Source organism: Biomphalaria glabrata, chromosome 6 (assembly GCF_947242115.1).
Source record: "Biomphalaria glabrata chromosome 6, xgBioGlab47.1, whole genome shotgun sequence".
In the NCBI taxonomy this organism is placed as follows: Eukaryota; Metazoa; Mollusca; class Gastropoda; family Planorbidae; genus Biomphalaria; species Biomphalaria glabrata.
In genome coordinates, this window is record NC_074716.1 from 9201999 (window position 1) to 9222395 (window position 20397).

At 35.0% G+C, this 20397-nt stretch overlaps 1 protein-coding gene across 8 annotated transcripts in view; it reads left to right on the top strand.

The window, feature by feature from the left end:
* The window catches only part of LOC106073413 (zinc finger protein 729-like), a 44934-nt gene that overhangs the window by 12004 nt on the left and 12533 nt on the right, over positions 1-20397 (top strand). For 3 of the 8 annotated variants that reach the window (XM_056031516.1, XM_056031515.1, XM_056031517.1), the window contains one exon: positions 680-6603. In XM_056031516.1, coding sequence (XP_055887491.1) covers positions 680-3001 — 2322 coding nt within the window. In that variant the 3' untranslated portion in view covers positions 3002-6603. Of the gene's footprint in view, positions 1-679; positions 6604-14686; positions 14994-20397 lie in introns of those variants that run through there. The other 5 variants (XM_056031522.1, XM_056031520.1, XM_056031518.1 and 2 more) reach the window with 3 other exon arrangements.

Here is a 20397-nt window from a genome sequence, read left to right on the forward strand (position 1 = left end):
ACAAGCGAGTTTTCGTAACTACACTTCGTCAATTTTGGGGGGGTAAAATTATTCAATTTCAATGTTAGCTTTGACTTTTTAAAAAATTAACATATACATATCAATCTTTTAACATATATAGTTAAAATAAACTGTAATCTATAAGCCATATAACCTGGCTTGTTTATCAAGTCTTAAAATTTTATGTGCGCAAGTTCTAAGGACAATAGATACCCACCGATTACAGCAACAATTAAAATAATACAAAAGGGATTCCCAAACTCAATTTTTTAATGTTGTTCTGTTCTTAAATTAGAAGCAAGCTAAATATAATTTGTCTTTATTTAGTTTGCCAGCTTTAATCTTTAAGAAATTGTTTGTTTGGTTCAGTGCACTTTAGTTTCTTCTTTCTCCCTTTATGTCCAGCGCCCCCTTATGGCCCCTATGTACTCTGTAAAACACTTTAAAAAATAAGTTTCAGTTGCTGCCTTTGTATAGTATTAAATACTATTGCTATTACTACATGGCCTTTTTTTTTTTTTTTTTTAAATTCTTAGCTTTAGCTTTAGACAAGTAAATTTAGACATATAATTTATTTTTTAAAACTTTCTTTAGAAATAAACATGTATTAATACAGCTCTGGTACCAGTTTAAATTAATATATTGTTTTACATAGTATTTCTTTTTTTATATTTTACAGAAACAAATGGTAAATTGGAATGAAAAAATTACTTTAATGCAAGAGATGCATGCGAGAAACACTCATAACAAAGATGGCTATGCAGAGAACTCAAGAGGTGAAGCACACAACTGTTCTTACAACAATAGAAACCAGCTTCTAGCGCATGCAGAAAAAAAAATTGACCAATTTCAAATAAGTATAGAAACTTTCTCTACTTCATCAAAAATATGTAATGATAAGATTTATTCATGTAAAAAATTATTTAAATGCAAAATTTGTCAGAAAGAATTCACTCATTCATCTAGTTTAAAAAGCCATGAAATTATACATACTGGTAAAAAGCCATATAAATGCAAAATTTGTCAGAAAGAATACACTTATCCATCTAGTTTCAGAAGGCATGAAGTAAAACATACTGGTAAAAAGCCTATTAAATGTAAAATTTGTCAGAAAGAATTAACTCAGACATCTTATTTACAAAGCCATGAAATTATACATACTGGTATAAAGCCATTTAAATGTAAAATTTGTCAGAAAGAATACACTTATCCATCTAGTTTCAAAAGGCATGAAGTAAAACATACTGGTAAAAAACCTTTTAAATGCAAAATTTGTCAGAAAGAATTCACTCAGCCATCTAATTTAAAAAGCCATGAAATTAAACATTCTAGTAAAGTACTATTAAAATGCAAAATTTGTCAGAAAGAATTCAGTCATTCATCTAATTTAAAAAGGCATGAAATTATACATACTGGTATAAAGCAATTTAAATGCGAAATTTGTCAGAAAGAATTCAATCGGTCATGTAGTTTAAAAACCCATGAAATTATTCATACTGGTATAAAGCCATTTAAATGCAAAATTTGTCAGAAAGAATTCTATCAGTCATCTAAATTAAAAAGCCATGAAGTAAAACATACTGGTAAAAAGCCATTTAAATGCAAAATTTGTCAGAAAGAATTCTATCTGTCATCTGTATTAAAATCCCATGAAGCTGTACATACTGGTATAAAGCCATTTAAATGCAAAATTTGTCAGAAAGAATTCACTCGGCGATATACTTTAAAATCCCATGAAATTATACATGCTGGTATAAAGCCATTTAAATGCAAAATTTGTCACAAAGAATTCTATCTGTCATCTGAATTAAAATCCCATGAAGCTGTACATACTGGTATAAAGCCATTTAAATGCAAAATTTGTCAGAAAGAATTCACTCGGCTATATACTTTAAAATCCCATGAAATTATACATGCTGGTATAAAGCCATTTAAATGCAAAATTTGTCAGAAAGAATTCACTCGGCTATATACTTTAAAATCCCATGAAATTATACATACTGGTATAAAGCCATTTAAATGCAAAATTTGTCAGAAAGAATTCTATCAGTCATTTAATTTAAAATATCATGAAATTATACATGCTGGTATAAAGCCATTTAAATGCAAAATTTGTCAGAAAGAATTCTATCTGTCATCTGAATTAAAATCCCATGAAGCTGTACATACTGGTATAAAGCCATTTAAATGCAAAATTTGTCAGAAAGAATTCACTCGGCGATATACTTTAAAATCCCATGAAATTATACATGCTGGTATAAAGCCATTTAAATGCAAAATTTGTCAGAAAGAATTCTATCTGTCATCTGAATTAAAATCCCATGAAGCTGTACATACTGGTATAAAGCCATTTAAATGCAAAATTTGTCAGAAAGAATTCACTCGGCTATGTACTTTAAAATCCCATGAAATTATACATGCTGGTATAAAGCCATTTAAATGCAAAATTTGTCAGAAAGAATTCACTCGGCTATATACTTTAAAATCCCATGAAATTATACATACTGGTATAAAGCCATTTAAATGCAAAATTTGTCAGAAAGAATTCTATCAGTCATTTAATTTAAAATATCATGAAATTATACATGCTGGTATAAAGACATTTAAATGCAAAATTTGTCAGAAAGAATTCTGTCTGTCATCTCAATTAAAATCCCATGAAGCTGTACATACTGGTAAAAAGCCATTTAAATGCAAAATTTGTCAGAAAGAATTCACTCGGCGATATACTTTAAAATCCCATGAAATTATACATACTGGTATGAAGCCATTTAAATGCAAAATTTGTCAGAAAGAATTCTATCAGTCATTTAATTTAAAATATCATGAAATTATACATGCTGGTATAAAGCCATTTAAATGCAAAATTTGTCAGAAAGAATTCTATCTGTCATCTGAATTAAAATACCATGAAACTGTACATACTGGTAAAAGCCATTTAAATGCAAAATTTGTCAGAAAGAATTCTATCAGTCATCTAAATGAAAATCCCATTAAATAATACATCCTGGTAAAAAGTCATTTAAATGTAAAATTTGTCAGAAAGAATTCACTCAGCCATCTAGTTTAAAAAGCCATGAAATTACATACTGGTAAGAAGCCATTTAAATGCAAAATTTGTCAAAGAATTCTATCTGTCATCTAAATTGAAATGGCATGAAATTATATGTACTGGTAAAAGCCATTTAAATGCAAAATTTGTCAGAAAGAATTCTATCAGTCATCTAAATGAAAATTTCATTAAATTACAGACCTGCCTACTGTTACGCAAAATGCGTATTCGTTACGCAAAATCTCCCAAAAATGACCGCCAGTACGCAAATACGCATTTAACCTGTCGCGTTACGCATTTCGTATGCTTTTTTTTTTCTCCTCTCTAGACTAGCTTACAAGCGGTCACGGAGGTCACGCTAAGCCCACCTGTGGGGAGAGGGGCGAAATGGAAAAGGTGGGGTGAACACAATGTGCCCAGATCTATACGTTGATTGGTACTTAATAGCAATTAGATATCTAGAAATGAAGAATGCGTGAGTGAGGGAGTGGCGGGCTGGTACCAGGTTGGTACCGTCAGTTAGCTGATAGGCCTACACCAACGTGACTTTTTTTTTTTTTTTTTTGTAAGTTCATGAGTAGAAATTAATTATGTTTGTGCATTCCTGATTCTCGTATTCATTTGTATAGAAAAAAAATCGAAGAGCTATCGATTCAAAACACATTGAGTGACATTGTAGATATCTAGTCTAGATCTATATAGATCTGGATTCTAGATCTACAAAATCTAGATAACTTGTTATATAGGAATAGATCTAGCTCGAGTCTAGCTAGTCATTACGTTATGATTCTCTACATTAGTAGTCATTACCCTACAAACTAGTTATAGATCTAGATCTAGTATGATTTAGAATTTAGATTGACTAGATCTAGATCGATAACATCTACTACCATCTAGTCTAGATCTAGACTAGATTCTTAGTATAGAATAGATCAAGTATGAAGGTAGGCCTACGAAAGTTTGGATCTAGCGGATCCACGGCATCGGTAACACTTTTGAGCCCAGATCTAGAGTAGATTATATTCATTATATAGACATAGATCCAGATCTAGTCTAGATATCATCTGATTCATCTGTATTGATCTAGATTTATATTGTAGATCTAATCATGACATATAATATATATATATATATGACAAAATAGAGGATCACGTAAGTGTTACGCATTCTGGTGCCAAAATACGCATTTTGACCGTAAGTGTTACGCATTTGGACTTTTTTTGGTAGGCAGGTCTGAAATTATACATCCTGGTAAAAAGCCATTTAAATGTAAAATTTGTCAGAAAGAATTCACTCAGCCATCTAGTTTAAAAAGCCATGAAATTACATACTGGTAAGAAGCCATTTAAATGCAAAATTTGTCAAAGAATTCTATCTGTCATCTAAATTGAAATGGCATGAAATTATATGTACTGGTAAAAAGCCATTTAAATGCAAAATTTGTCAGAAAGAATTTACTCAGCCATCTAGTTTAAAAAGCCATGAAATTATACATACTGGTAAAATGCCATTGAAATGCAAAATTTGTCAGGAAGAATTCTGTTATCTAAATTAAAATTGCATGAAATTATACATACTGGTAAAAAACCATTGAAATGCAAAATTTGTCAGAAAGAATTTTACTCACTCATGTAGTTTTAAAAAACAGGAAATAAAACATACTGATAAAAATGCATTGAAATGCAAAATTTTTGAAGTTCTCTTACTTAAAAAGCCATGAAATAATACATTCTGGTAAAAACATGTAAAATTTGTAAAATAATAAAAAAAAGAATTCACTCATCCCTTTAGCGTAAAATGCCTTGAAACCATGTATTGTAACATAAAACAATTTGAATGTAAAATTTGTCTTAAAGAGTTTATTCAGTCATCTAACTTAAAATGCCATGAGTTATTGCATTTTGATATAAAGCCATTAAAACATATAATTTGTCGGATTTTACTGTCTTCTAACTTTAATGACTTAAGTTCCTTAATGTGGGGGAGAAAATTAAATTTTGAATCTAGAGTAAGGCCATAAAAATTTTGTAGTTTTTATAACAGGGATCTTCTTTTTGTCTAAAAATAATTCAGGGTTAGGGTGGATTTCCCTTAAATTACAAAAATGCATTCCAATAGTTTTGGAGTCTGAAAACTTAAAACCATTATCGTTTGCCCAATTTTGAATTTTATTTAAACATAATTGTCATTCTCTTTCTAAAGTATCAATATGCAAAGATGACAAAATCATCAACATACAGAGAGCATTCTATGCTATAGAATCAGCAATAGTCTTTAAAAAATAATAGAATATATAAAAATAATACTAGCCTATAATATTTAAAGGTACTAATAAAAATATCTCTGGAAGCGCAAGCTCACATATAGAATTGTTAGTTGTAATTTCTTTAATCATACTTTTTGAGAAACTACCTTGTGCTCAAACATGTATGAATTTTTGTAATGAAGCTCATATAATGAGTCAAGTTCTAACATCTGAAAGCTTTCTTCATTGTAAGAATGTTACTCTTTATCAAGAGACCATAAATCAATGGTTGGTCATCAGCTTACTTTAAATGATGGTACAATATTGTGTTAAGGATTCAACCCAGTATCTTCTGAAGATTCCATGTACACTTCTTGATCTGACTATTGCTCTTTTCACATCACTAGCATCTCTTTATTCAAAATTTGCTTAAATATCTTGTAATAATATTCTCAAACAAGCGTTTACAAAAATAAACAGCACAATGAGTAACAAGGCTACTTCAATGAAACTTTTCCAGCATATATTACAAAATTATATTTCCTAAGAACTTGTTGAAGATATACAGTTTCATTTCTTACACTGTAGTGCTCACTTTATTTTAGGCTTTCAGCACTGCATGAAAAAGCACTGAGGAAGGCTGAACTTGATGTAAACAAACACAATATAAGATAGGTAATTCTTTTGCCAGAGACAATCTATTTTTAAACATTTCTCAACAAATAAGGAAAGTTCAGTTTCTCGCTTAATTACGACAACATGTGATGTTTTAGGACCCAGGGGGGGATTAAAAAAAATAGTTATGGAACTGAATGGCTAGCTTTCTGCTTTGATTCTACTAATCCCTTCATTATAACCTAATAGTTTCAATGCCTTCTTTGCTGCTTCAGCATCCCTGACACAATCTGGCACTATTTTATGAAGACATTAATAAAAAAAATGAAGAGTGTATTTTTTTTTTTATAAATGATCAATTAATCATGATTCACGTGTGTGCTGTAGCTCTATTTTATCTCAAACTAAATAGAACTTTCTGGAAGTTGATAAAAAAAATAATAAGTACACTGAATTTCATGTTTTTGTAAAGCAAATGTTACTTTGTTTTGAAAATGTATCAAAGAGAGGACATTGGTCAGTTGTTGACATTGTGCGTCCAATCAAACTTTGTTCTTTTTTTTTAGTGAAATAGCATGTCATGATGTGTTTCAATATCTATGCAATGATAAAATTAAAAAAAAATTTTTTTTTATAGTTGTATATTTATGAAGTAATAAAGATGCCCTACATTTTGACATGAAATACTTGATTATATCTTGTGTTTTTATTTTTATTTTTTTTTACATTTATACATTTATTTTAATGTATTACACTGGTTTCCGCGTCTGACCCCAAAACCTCTTCAGTTGGTCTTTAAAGAGTAATACCGGTTATAGTAGGCTATAAAAACAGAAATGAAAATAGTTGTATTTGTACGGTATATAATTTCTATTCAATGTTATGTCAGTAATAGACAGTGTAGATTAATTCTCTTATCTTATATAATACAAACTTTGCTTCAAAAAAGTCATGCATATTAACCATTGACTTAAATTCTACCAAGTCACTGTTAAATGTTTTACTTACTTGGAGTTATGTGTAACACCTTTTTGGGGGTGGGGGTAATCACACTTAATGAGTAAACCAGATGAGATTTCTGCGGAGGCCTGAGTTCTATTAAGGCGTCATGTCATCTGTACTGTACATTTAGTTTTATTTGCCAGTACGGTAATTCTTTTATCTTTAACTCATTTGAAATATATTTATACGGAAACTAGCATTACCCAATGGCTATATATTATATATTTAGTTTGCACCAGTCATGTAACAAAAAATTTGTAATACATCTACACTAACAATAAAAAATGTGCATGATTAGAATTTTTTTTTCTTACAAATTGTTATTGTTCATCTCAAGTTTATGCTTTTAGCATGTACAATGCACTATGATCCAATCATTTTTGTGGATCAGTTGAAGGGGTGGGAGAAGAAGAGTCCCACGTTGAAATCCTGGTGAAGACTGTTATATATTAATTTGGGATCATTATGGTGACTTTGACTCTGTGGGGGGAGGGGGGTGAAGGAGGTTGGTCATGGTGCTAGCCACATAGCACCCTCGTTAACCGTGGGCTACTGAAACAGACATGCCTTATCATGACATTTTTAAATGAAAATTCTTAAGGGGACATCCATGAACTTTATTTCCCTGTTATAACTCTCAATCCAGGCATTGCGAGACAATTTGAAACACATTTACTAATGTACTACTACTACTTACAGGACATTCAGCTCTAATACATAAGAAGCGAAATATAGCAGTTTTATTAACAGAATTAGTTACTACTGAAACCGTTGAAACAGGAAGGAGTAAATAATTTCTGATAAGACTGTCTAAGACTTTTTATTTTAATAAGGTTAATTTGTAGAATAAGAATTGCTCTTTGTTTTATTTTAACAATTACCCGTATTAGATATATATATTTTGTGCTTATTTTCAAATGCCTACTTTACATTATTTTGTACAGGGGAGACTATCTAGAAGGAAGTGTGTGTTTGTTTTTTAATACGGTGGTCATAATGAAAGAAATATCACATTGCGGCTTAGTTGACCCAAAATAGAATCAGAATTAAAACCTTTAAAACCTAAGCTGTCAGTTATTTTCATTTTTTTATGAAACGAAAAAAAAAAAATTAAAAAAGATTGAATGTATTCAACTAATTATAAACTAAGTACACTGACTGCTTAATATATATTCTCACTAATATTAAGAATATCAATGCACACAGCAAATGTACGATAATTTTCCATTGTGTCGCCCCCCCCCCTAGCTTTTCTATGTTGACCGATTCGGTGGAGTGGGAGGGGTCGATTCCATCAATCCCGGCCTTAACTTTCGAGCGGAGGGGGATGGCACATTTTTTTTTTTTTGTAGAAATCATAGGGTGTTAACCTACTCAGTTACATATCTATATACTAAAAGCTGCTTATTGATATATATATATATATATTAAGGAATCTTTATATTACCGGTATGTCATTCCCCTTCTGGCTTCTTGTCCGCTTTTGTGGCGTGGGGAAGGGGGGGGGAGTATCTACTGCCCTTCCCACTATAGACTTTTGAGATGTGGAGGTTGTCCATTTTCTAAAGCATATATATATATATATGGTTAGGGCAGTGGCGTAGCTAGCTAGCCATGTGCGGGTGGTGCGGACCGCACAGGGCATCAAGTGATGAGGGGCATCAAACCGAGCACAAAATTTCTCAGTAAAAACTGCACACATTGTACATAAATGAACAAACATGAAATACTGTATTGGATTAAAAAAATTGTTTATTTTGCCACTCTGTTAATTGATTGATAAGTCTGTCTGGCTCTCATAGTGCTATCTCAGATGGAGAAATTGTCTTTTCTACTTAAAATGGTTGACGGCAGGGATCAGAGGGTCCTAAAGGTAAAAATCTGATAATGAAAAGAATCTTGGATATCATTTATTTTCTCTCAAAGCAGATCCTGGCCTTTAATGGGCATCACGAACGAGTTGAAGAAGAATTATAAAGACAAAATCTCTTAAGTAGGCGGATTGTTAGTTGCTATGCAGTCTTAATTTTCTCACCTATTTTTGGATTCTTAGCCCCTGAAATAAACGGCGGGTAAGTCTATCTTCAAAAACACTGATCGTCAATTCGAGACTGCCCACTTAAATTGAAAACATTAAAAACATCGATAACTGAAGGCGTTATTAGCCTACCTTTAGCGAATAAAGCAAGTACCTTGATCTAAGGGTTAGTGCAGAACATGAAAGATGTATTGGCCACAATAAAAAGAAGCCAAGTGAAAAAGGTGAAGATTTTGTAAAAATTAACACATAAGAACCAGCTACGGATTGAGATTATATTTTTCCTAGGACGTGATAGTTCCAGAAAAAATTACCCAAAATTATCATATGATGTTGTAAGTAAATATGAATTTTCTCGCTTTCCCAACTATTGAATCCTCAGATTGAAATCAATCTCGATAGTGCTCATTGCGACATTGACCAAAACAAATTTCGCCTGGAGCGAAAGAGGTGTCAAGAGTTTGGCACAATTTCTTCAGAAGCCTCCCTATGACGTTCTCAAACAAGGACCTGTTTGAAATCTTGAGTTAAAAAATAAATAAATAAAAAGATATCAGCTAGAATGCCACTAGATGATTCAGTTCTAAATATTGTCTTATTATTCGTGATGACTATGCCAGATTCTGCTTTGAGAGAAAAAGAATCAAGTCCAAGATTCTCTTCAGGTAGCATTATCAGATTTTTACATATTTCTGACAATTGCTGTAAGTGTGGCTATGTGCGTGCGAAGTTTTTCAGACTTAATTATGTTGATCAAGAATTTACATCAATCAGCAATGCTTTTCATTGGTGGAAAACAGATTTTGATAAAAGTATTGATAGTTTTACGACCAAGAAAGCTCGTTATATTTATTTATAGTATATTTTGTTAACGTATAATAACGTATTTTCGTTGTATTATATCCGTGAAGTACTAAGCCTTAACCCTAAGAAGAAAAAACAGTGGATTAGTGACGAGACATGGAAATTAATCGAAGAAAGGAAATGCACTAAACAGGCAGTTAACCTAGCAAAAACAAGAAACCACAAGCAACAATCAAAACAAGACTACCAAGCAGTTTCACAGAAAGTCACCAAAATGCTTAGACAAGACAAACGATCATTTTACAATAATCTGGCAGAACAGGCAGAAGAAGCAGCAGGTAAAGGAGATATAAAACAACTATACAAAATCACCAAACTTCTCAGTACCAAAAAGACTAATTGCAATGTTCCAGTCCGAAACAAATACGGAAAACTACTTTCTTCAATAAATGAACAACTTGAAAGATGGAAAGAATATTTTCAAGAAGTGGTCAATAGACCTAAACCACGAAATCCACCAGATCTAAATGCAGGACCAACACTAGACATAAACATGGAAGAAATAACAAAAGAAGAAATAAGGAATGCACTCAAACAAATGAAGACAGGTAAAGCAGCTGGAATTGACAACATACCACCCGAAGTCCTAAAAGAAGGAGGAAGTGAAATAGTTGACCAAATGCACAAACTATTTAACAAAATTTGGTTAACAGAAACACCTCCGGGTGAGTGGAAAAAGGGCTTGCTAATTAAAATACCAAAGAGTGGAGATCTATCACAATGTGAGAAATGGCGAGGCATCACTTTGCTGTCAGTACCAAGCAAGATTTTTAGCAGAATCCTACTAAACAGAATAAAGGGAGCATGTGATGAACACCTAAGGGAAGAACAGGCCGGATTCAGAAAAGGGAGATCTTGTGCTGACCAAATAGCTACACTCAGGATAATTGTAGAACAATGTGTCGAATGGCAATCTCCTCTCTATGCAACTTTTGTTGACTTTGAAAAAGCTTTTGATAGTGTCGACAGAGAATCTATCTGGACTGTAATGAGACATTATGGGATCCCCAATAAAATAATAATCATAACCAAGAACCTTTATGATGGTTTCACCTGCCAAGTAACCCACTGTGGCAAGCTGTCAGAGGAATTTCCAGTCACAACAGGAGTCAAACAGGGATGTCTTCTTTCACCACTCCTGTTTCTTCTAGTACTGGATTGGGTCACAAAAGAAGCCTACTCTAACGCAGGGAAAGGAATCCAATGGACTCTCACACAAAAGCTGGAAGATCTGGAATTCGCTGATGACATAGCCCTATTATCACACAGACTACAGGATATGCAAGAAAAGGTCACAGCTTTAAGCGAAGTAGGAAAAAGAGTAGGCCTCAAAATAAACCACCAAAAACTAAAGTACTTAAAGTAAACAATAAACAAAGTGGAGACATAGTATTGGATTCTCAGACAATAGACCAAGTAGAAAATTTTATATACCTTGGGAGTGTAGTCAGTATATCAGGTGGAACAGATGAAGACATTAAACGCCGTATAAATCTAGCACGTCAGACATTTACACAGCTAAAACCAACCTGGAAATCTCCTTACATCTCAAACAAGACTAAACTAAGAATCTTTAATTCTAATGTCAAGGCTGTCCTACTGTATGGTTCTGAAAAATGGAGAACAACTGAAGCCACAACAAAAAAAATACAGACCTTCATCAACAGATGCCTGAGAAATATCCTAAAAATACACTGGTATGACAAAGTAGAAAACACCAAACTGTGGGAGATGAGTGGACAGAAAAATATAGAAGTGCAGATCTTAGAGAGGAAGTGGAGATGGATTGGTCACACTCTTAGAAAAGATACCAGCAACAGAGCTAGGCAGGCCATAGAGTGGAACCCCCAGGGAACAAGACGCAGAGGAAGACCAAAAAGAACATGGCGACGCAGTGTACTTGAAGAAGCAGAGAAGACCGGGAAGAGCTGGGACACCATCAAAAAGCTAGCAAGAGACCGTGGAGAGTGGCGTGTTTATGTCGAGGCCCTATGTTCCATGAGGAACTCAAAGGAATGATGATGATGATGATGATATCCGTGAAAAGGGGGGGGGGGCATCATGAGGATATGCCTCACTAGGCATCAAACACCCTAGCCAGGGATCGTACGCGGTCTGGAAAATTTGGAATTTCAAAAATAAAATTTCAGACCTGGAAAAGTCTTGAAAATCACTACGTTTTTAGGAGATTTATTTTTAAAGTCTGGAAAAATTCTGGAATTTGAAAAAAAAAAAAAAAAATCCGATGTCATAAAAAAAATTTAGACATTTTTCTTATTCCATCGCAAAACCGGTAAAACGCTAGATGGGTAGATCTGGTTGGACATAGAGGCATCTATTATTAGATCTAGGCCTATATGTCATGGTTGAAAACACGCGCGATCTCGGCTTTGTCGTTGAAATGCCAGTTAATTACAACTAAGATCTAGATTATGTAGATATAGAGTCAAGATCTAATCCAGAACCAATCCGCGGCCACTGGCGGATCCAGGGGGGGGGGGCGGTAGGGGCGATCGCCCCCCCCCCCCACTCGGCCGACCACCCCCCGAAAGGGGGGGGGCGGACGAATTTTAGTATAGAAGTCACACAATTTGTATACGAATTTTTACTTATGTTAATAATATATACTAATTATTTATATTTCAAACTATTTTTAGATTATTTCGCCCCCCCCTCTAGTATGTTGGCCGATTTGGTGGGGTCGGGAGGGGGCGATAGCATCAATCCGCCCCCCCAACCATAAACTTTTGAGTGGGGGGGGGGCGGTCCAATTTATTTGTAGAAATCACAGCTTGCTAAAAGAATCAATTAAATATCTATATGATTAAAACTTATTGATATTTTAACCGATCTCTATATTATGTCGTTCCCCTGTTGTCCGATTGGTGTGGGGGGGGGGGGGCGAAACCTCTACTGCCCTTCCCACCTAAACCCTTTGAGTGGGGGGGCGGTCCTACTTTTATGGAGAAATCATAGTTTGTGAGCAAGATTAGTTGAATTGATATATACATTTGATATTATGTCGCTCCCCTTCTGGTATCTTGGCCGATTCCGTGGGGTAAAGGGGGGGGGGCGATTGCATGTACTGCCCTCCCCGCTCTAGCCCTCTGAGTGGGGAGTGGTCCTATTTTTATGGAGGAATCATAGTTTGTGAACAAAAATAGTTGAATATCTATATAATTGATATGTGAAACCATTTGTATATTATGTCGCACCACACTCTAATCTCAAATTTTATGATTAGTAAATATAAAAGGAAAAAAGTGGGAGGGGCGATACATGCCATCTCCTTTCCCTTATCGGACAAAGCAATAATTTTTCTTTTTGTATTATAGTTAAGAAATTACAAAATGTAAAAAAAATGAAAATGCAAGAAAACGCTTTTAGCGTCGCGGCTTCGCCCCGAAAATCACTGATGAATAGTGAGCTGTAGATGTCAGGAGCAGGCGTTTCTGCAGTGAAAAATGCAAGAAAACGATTTTGGCGTCGGGGCTTCGCCCCAAACTCCACTGATATAATATTGAGCTGCAGATCTCAGGAGAATGCGTTTCTTCAGTGAATAATGCATGAAAACGCTTTAAGCGTCGCCTCGAAAATCACTGATGAATAGTGAGCTGTAGTTGTCAGGAGCAGGCATTTCTGCAGTGAAAAATGCAAGAAAACGCTTTTGGCGTCGGGGCTACGCCCCGAACTCCACTGATTAATAATGAGCTGTAAACGTCAGGAGAATGCGTTTCTTCAGTGAAAAATGCATGAAAACGCTTTAAGCGTCGGGGCTTCGCCCCGAAACTCACTGATGAATAGTGAGCTGTAGATGTCAGGAGCTGGCGTTTCTGCAGTGAAAAATGCAAGAAAACGCTTTTGGCGTCGGGGCTACGCCCCGAACTCCACTGATTAATAATGAGCTGTAAACGTCAGGAGAATGCGTTTCTTCAGTGAAAAATGCATGAAAACGCTTTAAGCGTCGGGGCTTCGCCCCGAAACTCACTGATGAATAGTGAGCTGTAGATGTCAGGAGCTGGCGTTTCTGCAGTGAAAAATGCAAGAAAACGCTTTTTGGCGTCTGGGCTTCGCCCCGAACTCCACTGATGGATAAAGAGCTTTAGATGTCAGGAGAATGCGTTTCTGCAGTGAAGAATGCAAGAAAATACTTAGAAATACTGCTTATTATTATTATTATTATTATATATATAATATATATATATATATGTATATATATATATATATATGTATATATATATATATGTATATATATATATATATATATATATATATGTATATATATATATATATATATATATATATATATATATATATATATATATATATATATATATATATATATATATATATATGCTGTACGCACGTTTATGTATAGGGTTAGGGTTTACTGGGCGTTAGGGTTAGGGTTTGGAAAAAAATCGCCCCCCCCCACTCCAAAGTTCTGGATCCGCTAGTGTCCGCGGCTAAGGAAGCTTTAATTAATTTCAATACAGATTTTCGCTAGATTTAATTCTAATCTAGATCTAGACCTACATATAGTTCTAGATCTAGTAACATGATGTAGAAACATGAGTCCACGACATTCATTAGCTAGAGCCTATATGCTAGATTGTATATAGAGTTATTTACTTAGAATCGATGTAGCCTATTATACTAATTATAGTTGTTATAAAGCTAGGTCTAGCATCTATAAAAATACTATATCTAGACCAGTGGCGTACCTAAAGGGGGGGGGGAGAATTTTAAGATCCCCCAGGGCCCCCTCCTGGAGGGGTGCCCAAATGGGTCTCCGAAATTTATTTGTAAATACATAAATTAATATATTTGATTGACAAATAGTGTCAACGGGTGTCTTTTTTTTTTTCAACATTTATGGATTAAATCTATAACAAAGACTAAACCTAGATATAGGTCTATTAGTACGTTGACTTTGTTGACATTTTAAAAATATTTTTTCCCATAGTAGGGTAACTTGGTGCAAAAAAGCCCTTCTCGGGGTAAAAGGCCTTTCTTAATTTTTGTGCGAATGGCTTATTGGATGATTTAAATTAAGACTTCCTGGGAAAGTTTACTTCCGTTCTTTTAATGCACATTGAGCTTGATGCTTTTCAATTTGAATTTATCGTCATAGAATGATAGATCACTTTGAATTTGTCTACCTATCTCACTATAAGGTAAGGGCTCATTTTATTTACACTTGATGACTTGTCTGTATTTTTATTATGTGTTATTTTATCCTTAATTGTAAATATTCTTTGCAAAGTGCAAAGGATTTTCTATTCTCACTGATTTACACTCAGCAATCACTTGTCTTGAATATGACTGAATGACAGTGAATGTCTTCTGATTCATGATTGACAATATTGACATGATATAAAAAATAAATATAACTAAGTTACTAATTATAATATAAGTGTTGGTGAGTGGGGCAACTTCCTCAGGTTTAGAGCATGAGGGGGGACCCGTGATAGAAAATTCCCTTGTTTCTCAATTCAATAATTTGGTAATCATGAAGATGAGCGTCAAAAATTAATGATTCGCCGAAAATTCAAAATTAAAACAAAAATACAATTAATAAATATAAATTGTGTTTTTAAAAGATTTTCTTGTAAAACAGAGAACTTTTATATTTTATATGACATCAACAAAAAGCATTATTAGCGACGTCAAGGTTTCTCAGCACGCTGCCATTTTGTTTACAATGATGTCACAGAGGTGTTGCCAACTTAGTATTCTGAGATTTTCTTTTTGTTACACTTGCTTAAAAAACCGGTGATGCACACTTGTTTATAGGCATAAATTATATAATTAACTATATAAACTCTTTTTTTTTTCTAACAATTATATTAATAAAGTTGCAATAACACAAATATATGCTGAACTTGTTTTTTTTTTTTGTGTTAATTTGCTTTTTTTTTTTGTTAAGTCTATATAGCCTAGATCTAAATATAAGATCAATATTATGTTTTGTTCTGTTGTATTTTAGTCACTGGTAAAATAGTAATCCTGTGGCAGTTTCTAATATTTAGGTGATTTTGGCCAATATAGAGCTAGAAAAGATGACATTGTGACCCGCTTCTACTGAGCCACGGATAAAAGAATCGGCAAGGCTATAAGCCATTTAAGAAGAAAGTCAAGCTGTAGTAGCCGTGTAAAAAAAAAACGTAGAAGGAAATCCAAGTCTAGTAATTAAGTAGGCTAGTAGTCGGTCGACCTGAGAGTTGTTACAAGTCTAGTAACTAAGTAGGCTAGTAGTCGGTCGACCTGAGAGTTGTTACAAGTCTAGTAACTAAGTAGGCTAGTAGTCGGTCGACCTGAAAGTTGTTACAAGTCTAGTAACTAAGTAGGCTAGTAGTCGGTCGACCTGAGAGTTGTTACAAGTCTAGTAACTAAGTAGGCTAGTAGTCGGTCGACCTGAGAGTTGTTACAAGTCTAGTAACTAAGTAGGCTAGTAGTCGGTCGACCTGAAAGCTGTTACAAGTCTAGTAACTAAGTAGGCTAGTAGTCGGTCGACCTGAGAGTTGTTACAAGTCTAGTAACTAAGTAGGCTAGTAGTCGGTCGACCTGAAAGTTGTTACAAGTCTAGTAACTAAGTAGGCTAGTAGTCGGTTGACCTGAAAGTTGTTACAATTCTAGTAACTAAGTAGGCTAGTAGTCGGTCGACCTGAGAGTTTTTAAAAGATTTTAGAAAAGTAGCGATGTAAAGAGAAGTGATTAGGTCACAGTCAAAGTCACGTGAGAATTTAAGCAATTATTAAAGTCTGTATGAAGTAATTGATTAGTTTTATGTGTTGAAATTGATGTGCTCGTCTTTAATAGTAGTTAAGTATCTGGGCAACAAGCTGCTAAGAACATGTAGATTTCATTTCACATCAAGACATATTTCATTGTATATTTCATAGACAAGATATTTTGGGTGTTCATGGGCGCCCGCAGGATTTTTTGCAGGGGGATGCAAGTTACCACCTATGGCTCAAAGTCGTAGCTTCAATTTTTTCCCCCGAGCATATTAAAGAAAAGAACTGGTGTAGTCCCCTCGCCCCCCCTCCCCTACCTATGCGATATTAATTTCACTGTAAATGCATGACGCGTAGGACGTATTCATCTTCTTTTTTGAAGTAACGTCTGTATGATATAAGATATGAAGATAAATAGGCCTACTTGTTTCATGCTCTTGCATCGTTTTAGGATGTAAACAAAACAGGTTGAACTGAGCATTAGTATTGCTTGAAAAGAGAGAGACGTTAACGAAGAAACTAACGAATCCAGATACGAACTGTACAGCAGTGTTCTTTAATAATCCCAAAATCCAAACAAATGTTTTTTGCTTGGTGTGTCTCTCGACTAAAAATTATCGGCAGCACTAATTCATTACCTAGTTTGTCTGCCAATAGTCTCGCCTTCCTCAAGATGCCATCCCTAAAAGTGTTCCTAACCATGGTCAGTTTGGTTTTTGATTATGTAATTAATGTGACTGCTGGTGTGCTTTTGAGCGGCCACTTATGCTAAGATGGACAGACTGCAACGTACAACACGGAAACTGGTTCAAGAACAGATGAATAATTGATTACAATTAAAACACACATCAGAAGCACACGAGAAGCAGGCACTGATTACAAATAAAGCAGTTTGTCTGGTTTCACTTATAGTAGGCCTAACTATTTTAAAAACATGTTTCGAATGTTCCTTCAGAGTTGAAGATAATTACTTCCTAGTCCAAACTTCTCGCACGACGACGGGGGATGGGAGCTTGCAGGGTTTGAACCCTTGACCATCGATAAATCTGAACGACAATCCAGCGCGCAAACCGCACGACAAGGCAGCCATCCAACTTAAAGATCTTCTCAAATTGACAGCTGACTAGAATTTTTCCTCCAGAGAAAAAAAGAAAACATTTTATCATATTCTAGGCCTTTACTAAATATAATGATAGCTATAATTATGTGCAAATGAAAAAAAAATCGTGCTACAGAATTTTGAATTGCAAGTCCATAATAAAGCGTACATGGTCGGACATGAACTACAGATTAGCTTATTCCAGTTTATTACAATTATATAGCTTATCCTCATATATTTTATTTCAGGGAAATCACTATATGCTAAGTTGCTGCGTATCAGAAGTTAATTGATTTGAAGGTGTAAAAAACATGACAACTCTCTCGCGCGCTTAAAGATTGCACGAAACAGGAAAGGCTCGAAATTAACTATCAAACAATTTACAGCCCAGACACCAGAACATAACATCTGGCATAGGTTTCTGTCACATACGCGTTTGAGATTCAATGTGACATGAAGTGAGTTAATAGTCATTTGACTATCTCGTGCCTTATTTACGAAGAAATAATTGGTCTGTATTTGACCACGGGATGAAAACCTCAGTTACCTTTTGGACTCCTGAGAGTAAAGAGATGTATGTATGTATTGTGTAAGAGATACGTGATGTAATATAAATGGGTTCTAAGTGAAGTATTTACTTGGCTGGAGTTGCCAAGTTATTATGCACTATTTTATTATGATTATTAAATGTTTTGTCTGTTGAGACGATGCTTGCTTCTAAATATATGTGTTGTGGTCAAATTACTCAGTGAACATAGTGGCACTAGGCAACAACAAAATTGATCGGGATAAAGTTATTTAATGTTTGCACAAAGAACATTCTAACAAGGCCAGAAGAGGCCCTAATGCTATACAAATAAACATTCGCGTTATCAGCATATGTCAAAGATATGACAGTTTCGAAACAGCTTATGGACCTGATGTAATCAGAAGAAAAAGGGAACATTATGGCCCCCCCTCCCCCTGGCTACGCCTATGCCCAGTAGCGGCCTTAGGGGGTGGCAAGTGGGACAACCTCCCCAGGCTCCGCGATTGGAGATTCCCTTGACACTGTCAGCTTCGAAAACCAGAACAGTTCTCATATATACTCAATATCTTTGGAAATCTTTCCAGGCATCTTTATAATACAAAATACTATTTCTATGTAAGCTCTTAACATGACATAAACTTCAGCAGCACGAGGTTTCTGTACATCCCGTTAAGTGTGTGACTTTGTGGTTGGATTTAGCTCTGAGAATGTCAAATGGTAGCACAATGAACAACGTGATGCAAGAAAAATTAGAAAAGTAAAACTGCTGTAGCGCGCAGTCTTAACAAAAATTCTAGCGATTGTACAAGTACCTTTAAGAAAACACCGCATATAATGGGAGAACAGAGAAACAAACGAACAACGGTGATAGCCGAAGTCGACCAAACCATGCAAGTAGGCTACATCTTCGAAGAATTAAGAACGCCGAGGCTCACGGCCATTACATCGGGCATAGGATTCAAAACGAGCATATGAACATTATGGCAACAGAAGTAAAAGGGAACATTATTGATAAAATCAAACTTGCAAAATATTTTCCCGTCATTCTTGACTACACACCTGATGTTAGCCACAAAGAGCTGATGTCCCTTATATTGAGTTTTTTTGGACGTATCCTAGTGTTGACAACTTAACAGGAAAGGGTTTGTCATGGCTCTTCTTGCTGCGCTGTTGAACGTTGGTCAGGACATCGCCGATTGTCGTGTCCAGGGATACAAATACAATGGTGTAAACTTGAAGGGAAAGCACCAAGGAGTCCAAGCACACATTATTCGCATCAACAATCGACCTTTTGCGCTCTTCTTGCAGCGCCATAATCTTAACATTCAGAGTGTTTAGCAGAAATATTATTATGTAGTTTGTTGATTGTTCATGAACAAATGTCTTAATCATTAGTTACGTTGATTAAACTTTAAGGCAAAATCTTTCATAAAGTACATTATGTAATGTAGTCAAACGGCCAATAGTACAGTACATACGTAAGGTACTATGTTTTATAGCTAAAATAAGACCTACAGCATTAGAGGCGGACGAGACATTAGCGTGATGTGATGTGGTATGGCTATATAGCCTACACTTAGGGCCCCGCATATGACACTCGCCCAGGGCCCTGCGCACTGCTAAGGCCGCCTCTGCCCATTGCCTCCAGAGTGTCGAAGTCCGACAGCCATCAACAAATACAAGGCAGGACTATTACAGTAGGCCTACACACGCAAGTATCTTTTTTCCATAAATTGTGAGAAGTCACCTTCCATGAGCTTCTTGTAAACCAGAAGACCACAGAAAATCTGTTAAGTTATAAAATGGTTTCGTTTTAATAATTTACACCTAGGATTAGAGTGGGTTCTATGACAGTGCGTGGCTCACTGCGGTTGCATAGGTTGCAGTGACCTAAGGCAGGCTCTGAAAAATATCGGCGTATGCTTCTCACTGTATAATAATAAGCTTTTTTTTTTACATAAATTAATTACCCTTTTTAACATCGTTAACTTTCAAAATACACCACCAATAAAATACAGCAAGAGAAATAAATAAATAGAAATCGCTATATGGCAAGCGTGAGAGACATAAAACACTTGGGCTTGTGATAGCTACATATAAAGAGGCTCGAGGTTCTCAACATCGGACTCAAGAGTTGTTGTGCTTACTGAGCAACTAAAAGCATTACTGAAAACATTTTCCCTGGATACCCCCCCCCCCCACCCCTTAGTGAT